The sequence below is a fragment of the Emys orbicularis genome, chromosome 5 (genome assembly GCF_028017835.1).
Source record: "Emys orbicularis isolate rEmyOrb1 chromosome 5, rEmyOrb1.hap1, whole genome shotgun sequence".
NCBI lineage: Eukaryota > Metazoa > Chordata > Testudines > Emydidae > Emys > Emys orbicularis.
The window spans coordinates 12,711,163-12,725,883 of NC_088687.1; the positions used below are offsets into that span (position 1 = coordinate 12,711,163).

Consider the following 14,721-nt stretch of genomic DNA (forward strand, 5'->3'; position numbering starts at 1 on the left):
CAAGCCCAGGACTAAGAAAGAGAGAGACTTTCGCCTTAAGCAGCTGCTCATGGAGTCGGCGTTACAGCCCTCCACTTCAACGGCACCGTCAACCTCGGTGCGGAGTGCCCCGGCATCGGTTCGTGATCCGACGCCGGCGGGGCAACCTAAGCCTGCGGCACCGACTCGGAGGGAACACCTCCGGCACCGGTCCTCTTCGCCGGCACTCCGCCTCTGGGACTTCTGCATAGCCCATTCAGTCCACCTACTAGCGACATATCTCCCGGGGGTCCAAAACAGGTTAGCGGACCGCCTCAGCCGGTCCTATCTCATGCACGAGTGGACGTTGAGGCAGGACGTCCTGCGTTCAATCTTCCGGAGGTGGGGGTTTCCCCAGGTGGATCTCTTCGCCACCGAGGACAACAGCCAATGCCCCCAGTTTTGTTCATTCCAGAACCACGGTCCGGGCTCATTGGCAGATGCCTTCGCAATCCCGTGGGGCGGGGGCCTGAGGTATGCCTTCCCCCCATTCCCGCTCATCCACAGGGTCCTCCTCAAAACCCGCAGGGACAAGGCGACAGTCATCCTTATCGCCCCGGCGTGGCCACGTCAGCACTGGTTCACGTCCCTGTTGGAACTGTCCGTGACCACTCCGATAACCCTCCCCCTCCATCACGACCTCATCACGCAAGACCGAGGTCGCCTACTCCACCCGAACCTACCGTCGCTACATCTCACGGCGTGGTTTCTCTCTGGCTAAACGATATGGAGCACGCGTGCTCTCATGAGGTCCAGCAAGTCCTCCTTGGTAGTAGAAAGCCCTCCACAAGAGCGACCTACCTTGCCAAATGGAAACGGTTCTCCCACTGGTGTGAGCCTCACCACATCCGGCCTCTGCAGGCCTCAATCCCATCAATTCTAGACTACTTGCTACACCTCAAGCATCAAGGGCTCGCCATATCGGCGTTCCACCCTGGGGAGTTGGGGGTTTCGGTGTTCTCCAACCCCACAGTAGTCCGATTCCTCAAGGGGTTGGAGAGGGTGTTTCCCTACTCGCGCCCACCGGTCCCTGCATGGAACCTCAACCTGGTCCTCACTAAGCTCATGGGGCCGCCCTTTGAACCCCTAGCCTCTTGCTCCCTCCTGCACCTCTCATGGAAGGTAGCGTTTCTCGTGGCCATCACATCGGCTAGGAGGGTATCGGAATTGAGAGCCCTCACTTCGGAGCCTCCTTATACCGTTTTTTATAAGGATAAGGTGCAACTGAGGCCGCACCCTAAATTCCTTCCAAAAGTGGTCACGCATTTTCATATGGGGCAGGACATTTGTTTACCGGTGTTCTTCCCCAAGCCCCATACGGACCCAAGCCACCGCAGCCTGCATACCCTTGATGTCCGTCGGGCCTTGGCGTTTTATCTAGACCGCACCAGGCCATTCCGCAAATCGACTCAGCTGTTTATTGCCGTTGCGGAGCAAATGAGAGGCCAACCTATTTCGACACGTGCATGAACGTATTAAGACGAAACCCTTGTCGGCATGGATTGTGCTTTGCATACGCACGTGCTACGAGCTCGCCAACGTACCAGCCCCGGAGATCCGGGCTCACTCTACTAGGGCCCAAGCGTCCTCGGCGGCCTTCTTGGCACAGGTCCCGCTCCAGGAAATCTGCAAAGCAGCCACCTGGTCGTCGGTGCATACGTTCACAGCCCACTACGCGATCCACCATCAGACCAGAGAGGATGCGGTTGTCGGCAGGGCTGTGCTTCAATCAGTTATTCCTTGACTCCTACCCTCCTCCAATGGTAAGCTTGTGAGTCACCTAATGTGGAATGGACGTGAACAAGCACTCGAAGAAGAAAAAACGGTTACTTACCTTCTGTAACTGTTGTTCTTCGAGATGTGTTGTTCACGTCCATTACACTTCCCACCCTCCTTCCCCTCTGTCGGAGTCACCGGCAAGAAGGAACCGAGGGAGGGTCGGGCCGGCAGGGATATATATACGCTGGGGCGGGGCGCCGCTCTGGCGGGAGGGGAGACCCTGCAGGCCCGACGGGAGCCGCTGAGGGAAAAGTTTCCGACGTTCGTGCACGCGGCGCGCGCACACCTAATGTGTAATGGACGTGAACAACACATCTCGAAGAACAACAGTTACAGAAGGTAAGTAACCGTTTTTTTTTTATTATACAGTTGTACGTGAATTTCAGTACCAAACTCTTAATCTTAGTTAAAGGCTGTTATCCACTCTTTCTATATAAACATTTGAAATTAAATCTGTTCTGACAAGAATTACATTTCCTTTGGGAAAATTTATTTTTGGCTTCTAAAAAATAAAGCAAATTAATATGCTCTGCTAAGGCTCTCTTGTTCGTACTATTGACCCACAATGAAATTCATATCTCTTTAAATAGTTTGTTGGTTGTAGCAAAAAGATAGTTTGCTAGAGTGAGGAATCTGACAAGAAATCTCCCTATAGACTATACGTTCTTATTAGGGCTGTCAATTAATTGGAGTTAATTCACGTGATTAACTCAAAAAAATTAATTGCGATTAAAAAAATTAATCACAATTAATCGCAATGTTAAACAATAGATTACCAATTGAAATTTATTAAATATTTTTGGATGTTTTTCTACATTTTCAAATAAATTGATTTCAATTACAACACAAAATACAAAGTGTACAATGTTCACTTTATATTATTATTTTTGATTACAAATATTTGCACTGTAAAAATGATAAACAAAAGAAATAGTATTTTTCAATTCGCTTCATACAAGTACTGTAGTGCAATCTCTTTATTGTGAAAGTGCAACTTACAAATGTAGATTTTTTTTGTTTGTTACATAACTGCACTCAAAAAAACAAAACAATGTAAAACTTTAGAACCTACAAGTCCACTCAGTTCTACTTCTTGTTCAGCCAATTGCTAAGACAAGTTTGTTTACATTTACAGGATATAATGCTGCCGGCTTCTTATTTACAATGTCACCAGAAAGTGAGAACAGGCGTTTGCATGGCACTTTTGTAGCCAGCATTGCAAGGTATTTACATGCCAGATATGCTAAACATTCGTATGTCCCTTCCTGCTTCGGTCACCATTCCAGAGGACATGCTTCCATGCTGATGACTCTCGTTAAAAAAAAAAAAAAGTGTGTTAATTAGATTTGTGACTGAACTCCTTGGGGGGGGAGGGAGAATTATATGTCTCCTGCTGTGTTTTACCCGCATTCTGCCATATATTTCATGTTATAGCAGTCTCAGATGATGACCCAGCACATGTTGTTCGTTTTAAGAACACTTTCACTGCAGATTTGACAAAACACAAAGAAGGTACCAATGTGAGATTTCTAAAGATAGCTACAGCACTGGATCCAAGGATTAAGAATCTGAAGTGCCGTCCAAAATCTGAGAGGGACAAGGTGTGGAGCATGCTTTCAGAAGTCTTAAAAGAGCAACACTCTGATGCGGAAACTACAGAGTCCGAACCACCAAAAAAGAAAATCAACCTTCTGTTGGTGGCATCTGACTCAGATGATGAAAGTGAATTTGCGTTGGTCTGCACTGCTTTGGATCGTTATTGAGCAGAACCCATCATTGGCATGGACACAGGTCCTTTGGAATGGTGGTTGAAGCATGAAGGGACATATGAATCTTTAGCGCATCTGGCACGTAAAATATCTTGCGATGCGGCTACAACAGTGCCATGTGAACGCCTGTTGTCACTTTCAGGTGACGTAAATAAGAATCAGGCAGTATTATCTCCTGCAACTGTAAACAAACTTGTTTGAGCGATTGGCTGAACAAGAAGTAGGACTGAGTGGAATTGTAGGCTCTAAAGTTTTACATTGTTTTGTTTTTGAATGCAGTTTTTTTACATAATTCTACATTTGTAAGTTCAACTTTCATGATAGAGATCGCACAATGTTATTTCTATGAGATGAATTGAAAAATACTATTTCTTTTGTTTTTTACTGTGCAAATATTTGTAATAAAAATAATAATATAAAGTGAGCGCTATACACTTTGTATTCTGTGTGGTAATTGAAATCAATATATTTGAAAATGTAGAAAACATCCAAAATATTTAAATAAATTGTATTCTATTATTCTTTAATGGTGCGATTAATCTTTTTAATGGCTCGACAGCCCTAGTTCCTATATTGTGGCTTGATCGCAGGGTTTGATCCCAGGGAGGATGGGAGGGAACTATCAGTGGGAGAATGTGATATAAACTGCCTGCAACTAGAAGGGGAGTGGCAGTAACCAGTTCCACAGTGAAGGATTAGAAGGGAGCAGAGCCTCTTCATAAAACTTTCTGAATGTGGTTGGGGGTCACCACCATCAGAATAGCAGAACTGGTTGGAAGGAAGATATAAGTGGCCAAATTGGCTATACCACTAGTACTGCAGTGGGGTGTTGCTTTCTAACTGTCCAGTTAAACTGGACATTTGAAAAAAGATTTGTCAAATATCAGAATTTGGCTGAAAACATATTCAAAAGGTGTACATTTTAACAGAAGGTAATTAATCATTGGAACAAGTTACCAAAGGTTGTGGTCAGGGCCGCCCCAAGCAAAAAAAACAAACAAAAAAAACCACCTCAAACCTCCGAGAGCACAACTGCCGAAGCAAAAAAACAAACAAAACAAAAACCCACAACCTCCCGGAATGCCACCCCTGGAATTGTGCTGCCCCAAGACTCCCGGAATGCCGCCCCTGAAATTGTGCCACCCCAAGCATGTGCTTGGTTTGCTGGTGCCTAGAGCCGGCCCTGGTTGTGGTGGATTCTCCATCACTAGCAATTTTTACATCAGAAGTGGATGTTTTTCTGAAAGAGATGCTCCAGTTCAAATAGGAATTAATTTGGGGAAGTTCTCTGGCTTGTGTTACACAGAAGATCAGACTAGATGATTGGAAACTATTGACCCCACTCCATCCTGAATTTCAGTGAAAGTTTAGTTCGTATGCTTCCACTTCTATGTTGATCCTGGAGAATCAATTGTGTCATTAACCCACACCACAGTGGAGAGGGTAATGGAGAAGTGCACCTCCCTACCAGGAGCTCTAGGGATGAAACCCCATCCTAACCCATTCTCCTTGAGCTTGTCTCCAGACTGTTAATTATTTTAACAATAAGACTGCATGCTTTTCATATATTCAGTAATGGAGCTTCAGTATGAAACAGAAATTACTTATATTTACTTCTGATTCATGTTCTCTGCTGGTAGTCATAACAATAAATAATACTTAACTCATATAAGTAGCACTATTAATTTGTACATCTCAACGCACTTAAGAAGGGTAGGTATCATTATCCACTTAGATCCACGCTCTGCTATCCTAGAGAGTTGATTATGCTTTTTTTGTCATTAAAAGTCATTCAGTCAACGAACTGGTAGTTATGAGGCTATAATATTCAATTTACTCCCTTTGGTTCACACAGCCTGTGTCACACTCAGGGGTGCTTATGAATTTAGATGATTATTCAGGTTTCAAATCTCACACCTGAAAATTGGATCCAAAAGTCTGGCTCAATTATAAATCACAGAACAAAAAATAAAGCTAAATAACAATCTTTCTTTTCCCTCCCACCAGTTTTTGGATTATTATTATAGCATTATATTAATGTTACAGTTGAGGAGGCTCATTCAATATATGCCTGTGATCAGGCACTGATCCGGGAATGGAGCGGGGAAGGGGGAATGACCATTTGGACTGATTTTTTTCAAGTTTGATCTCAGCACAAAGGTTAATTTTTTGTGGGGGAAAATAGCACATAATATAATTTTAAGAATTTATCAGAAAACGTATGCTGGAAGGGGCAGAACTACTGCAGCACGGGCAACCTATAGTCTGATATTTCCTAACTTTTAATAAGTGCTTGACTTTGCTATTTTACCAATATTCATTACATATACAGTATATATAATATTGAATAAATGATAGTTAACCAGGACATTACTCTTAATATAAAATACACATTTTATGGTTATGGAGTGTAGCCAAGTTAGGATTCCAACAGCAATGTTAAATTCTGACAGAGGTTTTGACTACAAAAGGTTTTGTAGGCCTTTCAAATTTTGCAGAGCATTTTCACTTCCGTACCTAGGCTGGCAGTGTCCACACTGCTCCAGATAAAAAACAAATATGTTATGTAGGGACCGGGTGAAACCTTACCCTCTTCCTTGGCTTTAGCTTAATTACTAAAGTGACTCAAGATGACAAAACATAAATTCCAGCCTAAGCTGTCTCCTCAAGCTTGGTTTATCCTAAGACATGTCTTTGCTGAACCCTAACTCGCTCTCTCTGCCAGAGGGCTATACCCACCTTTTCTAACACCTGCTAACTGGTTTGGGGCAAGACCAGAATCTTGCCAGCTTATTACAGGGCTGGAAAACAGAAAAAGCTCCTCTGTTCATACTCCTGAGCATGTTTTACTAGCTACCCCATCAGTCCTGCAGGGGTGACTGAACCATGTTCCTACCCAAGGACAGCAATGTACATTATTATGTTGCGGTAGGTGGTAGCACCTAGGGGCCTCAATTAAGCCAAGGCTTTAATATACTGTATTAACTGTATGTTCAGTCATACAGTATATGTCTAACAGTCCATGCCAGACTCGCATACTCTTGTGGTATTATTGCGATTCTCACAATATTTGGTGTTTTTTTTAAGTTCCCAGCTGCATGAGAATCTGTTTACATGGGGGGGGGGGGGGGTGAGGGGAAAGGTAAATTTGTAGCCCTCATGGCTGCAGAGAAAAGTATGAAAACATGAAGCAAGTGTAATTTAAAGGCACAGAAACCATAAAATAATTAAAAAAAAACCCCTACATTTGTTGTTTAAATTTTCATTCTTAGTCTAATTATGATTTTTTTGGGCCCAACTTGAGATTTTTTGAAGGCTGCTCTTCCTGTCCTTCACCAGGACATACAACCTGGGGACAGGCTGCAAGGAACACAGGGAGGCTATGAGAATGGAGGGTGAGACATGCAGCATGTCAGTTTCCTGATGAATATTTGGTTCAATACATACAATTGACACACACAGAGTATACCAGTTTATTAATATGAAAACAAAATTAGTAGGAAAAATTGTGTCAGTGGCTGGCATGCACTTGCTACACTGATGAACGCAAGAGTGAGTATGTTACTGTCAAAGATACTGCCTTTCTAGTGGGCAGCAGGCTTCTCCAGTTGATAAGACGCTGGAATAAGACTCAGGTGCCTTGGGTTCTATTCCTAACAGAGCCACTGGTGGGTGACCCTGGGCAAGTCACGTCACCTCTGTGCCTCAGTTTCCCTGTCAAAAGGGGATAAAGCTTTGCAAAGGGCTTTGAGCGCTATAGATGAAAAGTGCCAGGTGAGAGCTAGGTGCTGTAGGTTCTGCAGGTGCAGAGATCACAACACTGAGCCCTCCGCTACCTGCTAAAAGGGGCGAGAGGGAGGGATCGTGGGGCAGGAGCACAGCTCCCTGCCCTGCCTAGGCCCACGAACGAGGAGAAAGGGAAGCTGGTGGAGGTTTTTCTCCACGCCCTCCCGGGCATTGCTTTCAGCAGGGGGTAGGTGTTGCGGGGCGGCCGGAGTCTTGCGATGGCATCGCCCCGCCGAGGGACAAGAAACCCAGGAGTCCGGGGAGGAGCCGAGGACGGACAAGGCTCGCGCCAGCCGGGGTGCGAGGGAGAAGAGAAGAAGCGCGGGACGCCGCAACAACTAGAGAGCGAGCGGCCGGCCGGCGCGAGCCGGAAAAAAGCGCCCAAGGCCCGGCGGCTGGCGCCGCGCACAATGACGTAGTAGCAGCGTTTCCGGTTGACGCCGCGCGGCGCATGCGCAGCAGGAAAAGGGCGGAAGGTGCCCGGCAGGGAGCGAGGAAGAGGAAGGAGGACGCTTGGAAGCCTGAGAGAGGGAGGAGCGGTAGCGGCACCCGGCCCTAGGGACGGCGGTGCCAAGTATCGCGAGAAGTGGCGCGGCGCCGGCGCTAGAGGTGACCGAGGCAGCGGCGACAGCAGCCCCGGGTGCCTCCCGAGCGGGACTGAGCGCGGCCGCCAGCCATGGACAAGGCGGAAGGAGGAGACGGCGGCGATGCCGGGAGCCCCGCGGCCGGGCCGGGTCCCCCCGTGGGGCTGAGCGGCGGCAAGTCCTCGCCGTCCTCCTCCTCCTCGGCGGCGGCGCCGCGGGGGCTGGTGCGGGTCTGCGACCTGCTGCTGCACAAGAAGCCGCAGAAGCCCAAGCGCAGCCGGACCTGCCGCCCGGCCAGCAGCAGCGACAGCGAGAGCAGCGACGGCGGCAGCGAGGAGGAGGACGAGGAGGAGGAGGAGGTGTCCGAGGTACGGGGGGGGCTCGGCTGGCAGGTGCCGGGGGGGGGTCGCTGCGGCCCCGCGGTCTGGGGGGGGGGCTCGGCTGGCAGGTGCCGGGGGGGGGGGTCGCTGCTGCCCCGCGGTCTGGGGGGGGGAGGCTCGGCTGGCAGGTGCCGGGGGGGGTCGCTGCGGCCCCGCGGTCTGGGGGGGGGGGGGTCGCTGCGGCCCCGCGGTCTGGGGGGGGGGTCGCTGCGGCCCCGCGGTCTGGGGGGGGGGCTCGGTTGGCAGGTGCCGGGGGGGGTCGCTGCGGCCCCGCGGTCTGGGGGGGGGGCTCGGCTGGCAGGTGCCGGGGGGGGGGTCGCTGAGGCCCCGCGGTCGGAGGGGGGGCTCCGCCAACACGTGCCGGGGGGGGTTGCGGGCCCGGTGTGTCCCTCGGTCCCCCGGTGGCGTCGGGAGGGGGCCGCCCTTTCCCGGCTCATGCTGGGCGGGCAGCGGGACGCGGCTGCGGTCGGAGGGAGCCAGGCCGAGTGCGGCGGCGGCAGGACCGGGATCCCCGCGGTGGGCCGGGCGGGACTCGGAGGCCTGCCGGGCTGCCCGAGCGAGCCGGTTTCATAAGCCGTCCTCTGGCCGGGCAGGGCTCCGCACGGGCGGGAGGGGGCAGCACCGCGCCGCGCTGGGGCCGGAGCCGAGAGGAAACGCAGGGGTCGGGTTGCGGCGGCGGGTCGGCGCCGGCTGGGGGACTCGCTCTCTAAAGCGGGTCCCCCCCAGCGAGAGGTAGGAGACGTGGGGCTGTGCTTTCAGCCCTGAGCATCTGCTCCTTTGCCCTTTGAAAACGGCAGGGGGCGAATGGCTGTTGCCGTGTTCAACCGTATCTAGGTTCGTTCTTCTGGAAGCCCGCTTCGCCCAGCAGCACACACAGCAAGTGTCAGGGGTGCTGGTGTGGGGCAGTGGGACCCAACTCCGCTCACCTCCAACTGCTGTTTGAAAGGCGTGCATGGGGAGGTGCTTTCGAAAGGAAAGGTCTTGAGGATCTTTGTATAACCTGGTGCAGTATTAAGACTGAAGTGGAAAGAGGAGCCAATTTTAAATAGGTGCATAGATCATATCTATATTTAAGGAACCTTTAGGTTCCTATCAGTGTTGCTTAAGGTGCTGGTATTGTTTTGAATGAGAGAACCAAGACACAGAGACGTAAGCAATTTCATTAATTCAAACGCTGTCTGATCAATATTTTAGACCTACAACCAATAGGATGATTTAGTTGGGGATTGGTCCTGCTTTGAGCAGGGGGTTGGACTAGATGACCTCCTGAGGTCCCTTCCAACCCTGATATTCTATGATTCTGTGAACTGATAACGGACAAGTGCTGTGTGATTCATAATCTCTCACTGAGACTGTGATCAATGAGGCTGTCTATACTTCAGCATATTGATGGTTCATCTTATAGACTCGTAGGGTACGTTTACACTGCAGTTAAACACCTGCCCAGCTGAGTCACTTTGGGGCTAGAATGGCATGTACACATCAGAGCTTGCTGTGGAGCCTCCCCCCTTGTGGGGTCTGAGCCCAAGCCCAGACGTCTTTGCTGCTGTTAGCTGACATGGACCAACTGTGGATGTTTAACTAGGGTGATTATATTTCCCAAACGGGAAAACAGGACACTGCCTGGGGCTAGCCTGAGCCCCTTCCCCCCCGTGCGGGGCTGGTGTTAGCTGCTGGACTGAGGGGGGGGGCCCTCATGTGGGGCTAGCCCGAGACGCTCGCCCCCCCTCACACGCGTGACCCAGGCCAGGCCTCTCACCCCCCAGGCCCATGCAGGGCCAGCCCGAGCTGCTCCACCCCCTCCCCTCCCCCAGGCATGGGGATGGCCTGGCTTGAGCCCATCCTCCCTCCCTTCATGCAGAGCTGGTGTTGCCCCCAGCCCTCCCCCCCCCATGTTCCTCTGTGCCCTGCTAGGGGTTGCACCCCACTTCTTTGGCAAAACTAGGCATTTGTCCTGTTGGCTCTCGCCAACTTATGGCATTTGTCCCATTTGCTGTTGTTGAATGATAAAGTTTTGCCCCCCAAAAGTCGGGACGGCAGGGACAGGGCTTAAAAAAGGGACTGTCCTGGCCAAACCGGGACGTATGGTCACCCTGTGTTTAATTGCGGTGTAAACCTAGACTTTCTGTCCAGAAGGGACCATCACGATCATCTAGTCTGACCTCCTGTACCTAGCTGGCCACAGAACCTCACCCATCCACTCCTGTAATAGGCCATAACTTCTGGTTGAGTTACTGAAGTTCTCTAAACTTGATTTAAAGACTTAATTTTACGGAGAATCCACCATTTACTCTAGTTGAAGCCAGCTAGTGACCCAGAGGGGGCAAAATAAAACCCCAGGGTCTCTGCCAATCTCACCTGGGAAGAAAATTCCTTCCCCATCTAATCCAGTATTGCACCTCACTAAAAATACCAGAGTACTTCAAGGAAAGCTTCTGACCTCAGTTTGATCAATTTGTTTAGACTGATGAAAATTGATAACTTTGTAAATTTTTTCTTTGTATAAATGCAGATGTTTTTGCTTTCTGAAATGTGTAGTCTTTTTGTATCCTTTTATTATTTTTCTCAGGAATATCCTGCAATAGTGGAATTCATAAACTAATCATAGAGAGACTTTTTGGGGTTATCCAATGTATCCGGAATGAATCACTACTCCCTGCTTACAGCGGTAGGGAGCTATCTGTGCACACCAGGAGCTACTGACTGCCGACAACGTAGGCGTCCTGCTCTGAGCTTCACAAGCCTCGCTTTTTCCCATTGTAGGCTAGCTATTTACAAGCCCCACTTTGTTCCCTTATCTTCTGGGCACCTGCAATGTACACTGATCCATTGCCTCTGTGCAAACAGTGCCACCTAGTTTACTCCTTTCACATCAGTTCAGTGCTCTTTGGAGACACATCTAAGTCCCTTGTGCTATAGTAAAACCGAATTGAAGTTTATTTAACAGAGTTTGAGATAGAGATTCAAATAAAAGCAAATATAAGGGTAAGTTATTTTTCTAATAAGGTATTTCTCACACAGTGGTGAGTCCTTGCAGCCCTTGTCCAATTCAGGAAGCTGGGATCCACCTTTCATGAGACACCCCTGCTGCAGTTTCTCCTCTAATGGATAACCGCCTGGGCCATTTTTTTGGCTCTTGTACAGTTACAGGCTACTGTCTTTGCTCAGGGGGCCCCCTCTTCAGAGAGCTCTCCAGGGGTTTGTTTGTCTTTGTAAGTTTCCACCTGGTCCAGACAGTGAACAAAGTGCTTGTCTCCACAGATGTCCTTTGTTCTCAACATCAGTTGAATTTGCCCTGAGACCCTGCCTCACCTCAGGTGACAAATCTCACTTTAACAGTTTTGCAATCTAATAGTTCGCATTTTACATATTTCTTAAACTATTTCCTGCACAATCATCTTTCATAACCATGACAATCAGCTAGTTCTTAGCTTTTGACAGAGGCCACCATGACCCTCTTCAGTGAAATACTGAGAAAATGGTTGGACATGGGTACTGTACCTGCCTGGTTATGTCTGTGTCACAATTATACATAGTATTAAAATATTCTCTTATCCTTGTTTTAACCTGGTTTCCATTCAGTGTTGAGTGTCAGGTATGCATATTATTGGAAAGGGCAAATAAGAGCTCGAGTGCTCAATTCGTACTTGTATTTTATATGTACACTTACTAATTTTGCTAAGTAGTTTTTCAGTCTTGTAACCTGTTTATTTTAACAGTTGTTTCTCTCCTTTTTAAACATCATTCTTAAAATAATTCATTTATAAAATCTAAACTTCTCACTGTCAGAATTAAACTACTCTGTTCTTAATAGCAAATAAAATACGGATAAAGTAAGCCTCTTTTGAGATGTTTTGGTTGTAGAGATGAGCTTAATGTATTTATAAGGAGCAGAGATGGAGTTTTACCTTAACATCAGTTATGTTTTTTTCAGTAGTTTTAAATTAGAATTTTTCTATTTTATTGTGTAATGCCAGATTTAAAAATGAATGATACTTTAGTGCTAAAGAAACATATTCTTCATCTATTTCCACAGTAACTGACAGACACTGACTCAGTGCCTTTCATTCAAAGACTTCATTATGTTAAAAATTATATATACAATGGGCACACTTTGTTTCTATTGCTTTGAGATATTATTGGTTCTGTTGGCATTTCCTAATTTAAGCAAAGGGAGTATTGTCTCTTTAACTGGTAGAATCTTTCAAAACTGAGGCATCTTTAAAGTTTGACCACTGTATTACTGTATCTCACTATGGGATCTAAACTTTCTTATATAAATGTATTTGAATGCTAAGAAGTTTAGTTGAATACAGCCAGCACCATGAGCATCCTGCTGATCTACACGGCTGTAGTGAGAGAAAGAGTGTGAAGCAGTCTTGTGGCGAACTAAGTAACAGACCATGTAAAGTTTAAAGTGGAGTGCCTTGAGTACCTGTAGAAAACTTTGCAACTATCTAGTGCTGCACAGGTGATATGCATTTATAGTGCCATACTCTCTCCTTCCCACCCCATTGAAATACACAGTTGGGCAGTTGCATTTTGCATGGCTGAAGTTTTGTGTGGTCTTAGAGTAGCCCTAAGTATAATGCATTGCAATAGACTAGTTTGGAGGTAACAAAGTGGCTGTCACCCAGCTGTAGCCCATAGGAGGCACTATAGACAACTGAGAATCCAGGAGCAGTGACTGATCCAATAGAACTTCCAGACTGCAAACACTCTGGACAAAAAAAGTGAGAAAACACATTTAGCCCCTTCTAGACGCTCCCTCATGCCAGTAAACATCATTGTATATTGTATATATGATGGGATAGGAGAAGCAGAAATGATGGAAAAGCTGAGACATACGTTTTCAACACTTTGTAATATTAAACCAATCCCTATGTTTGCTGATTTGCTTATGGCGTGTTAAATAGAGGTCCAGCATCAAGACATGGAGAGAGGAAAAAAAACAAAACATTATTATAATATCATGATGAGGCAGGGGATGAATAATAACAGAGCTGGATGCATAGTTGGAATTTTGATCACGGAAAGAGCAGTTTGGGAATCTAGACGCTCCTTGTCATTATAGTTTTACGAATTTACTTAGTCCTGTTCACAATTACTGAAAAATTCCCAGAGTAGAAATAGAAGTTTGGGTATCCAATAAAGAGAATTTAACATTCAAAGAACTAATTAGGATACATTTGGGGACGTGTGATTTCTCCCTTCTTTACAATATGCTTTTCCCTTGGAAATTCAAGATGCTTGCTAACAGCTAAGGTCTAGTCCTGCTCTCACTGATTTCAAAAGGAAATAATATAACTCGGTAAATTGTGCAATTTGATGATCCAAAATGTCCATCAGCTTCTTTAGGTACATGGGATGTGGGAATTTAATTATGAGGAAAGGAGGATCATATTTTATGTGAAGTAATAGTCAGTATCTCCTGCGTAGGAAATGTGTTTGGGATCTCTTGCATGGAAGGGAATTTTCTTTAACAATAATAAAGTGCTTTAACAGACTAAATCTTGATTTTTAAACGTTTTACTCAGCATACTTGGCTTTCTTCATGCAACTCTTCTGTTGTGTTTTTAATTCCTGTTGAAAAATACTCAGATGAGATTCCAGAGTGGTAGCCGTGTTAGTCTGTATCAGCAAAAACAACGAGGAGTCCTTGTGGCACCTTAGAGACCCAAATCAATTTGTTAGTCTCTAAAGTGCCACAAGGACTCCTCGTTGTTTTTTCAGATGAGATTAAATCTTATATTCTTAGCTTGATTAGCCTTTAATAGTTTTTAGAGAATTCTTAATAGACAAGCGTGTGAAAGCGTGCACACACAGTAGAACCCATTTCCCCTTCATTCCTTCTTTCCTTAAACCCATCGTCTTTAGAAATGATCTATATTCTTGTCATTTTAAATATCACTAGTGAAGTTGAGCTGGTATGCATTGGTTTCTTAAACATTAAACTATTGGAATATGATTTGGTGAGTTAAAGCAACTGATCAGACCTATACTCTCTTAATGTTTTTTTTTTTTAAATACATTTTTTTTCTCTTTTGTGGAAGGGATTAGCAAAACCCTCAGCTGAAGGGAGAGGGAAGATAGGGTAGGGAAAAGAGGGAGGCTGGAGCATGGAGGAGAGGTGGAATGAGGCTAAGATAAAGACACTGAAGTAGTGTTTGGGAGGGGGTTATAGCAAACAGGCAATCAGCATGAGGAAAGAATGTCCAGAGGTTGCCTCCTCCTCTCCTCTGCCCCCCCACCCCCAAGTGGTGCGGAATAGAGAAATAGAACAGAAGCAAGAGATAGATGTACTAGTAAGTTACATTTGTGGAATCCCCATCATTGGAGATTTTTAAGAAAAGGTTAGACAACATCTTCTCAGGGATAGTCTAGTTGTCAAGGGGGTGGATGAGA

The 14,721-nt window shown here is 46.8% G+C and overlaps 1 protein-coding gene across 1 annotated transcript in view; it reads left to right on the forward strand.

Annotated features, from left to right (window-relative positions):
• The first annotated feature begins 8,028 nt into the window (after positions 1-8,028).
• Positions 8,029-14,721, forward strand: part of ANKRD17 (ankyrin repeat domain 17) — a 142,482-nt gene continuing 135,789 nt past the window's right edge. The window contains exon 1 of the mRNA XM_065405663.1: positions 8,029-8,304. Within this exon, the coding sequence (XP_065261735.1) occupies positions 8,029-8,304 (276 nt within the window). The remainder of the gene's footprint in view (positions 8,305-14,721) is intronic.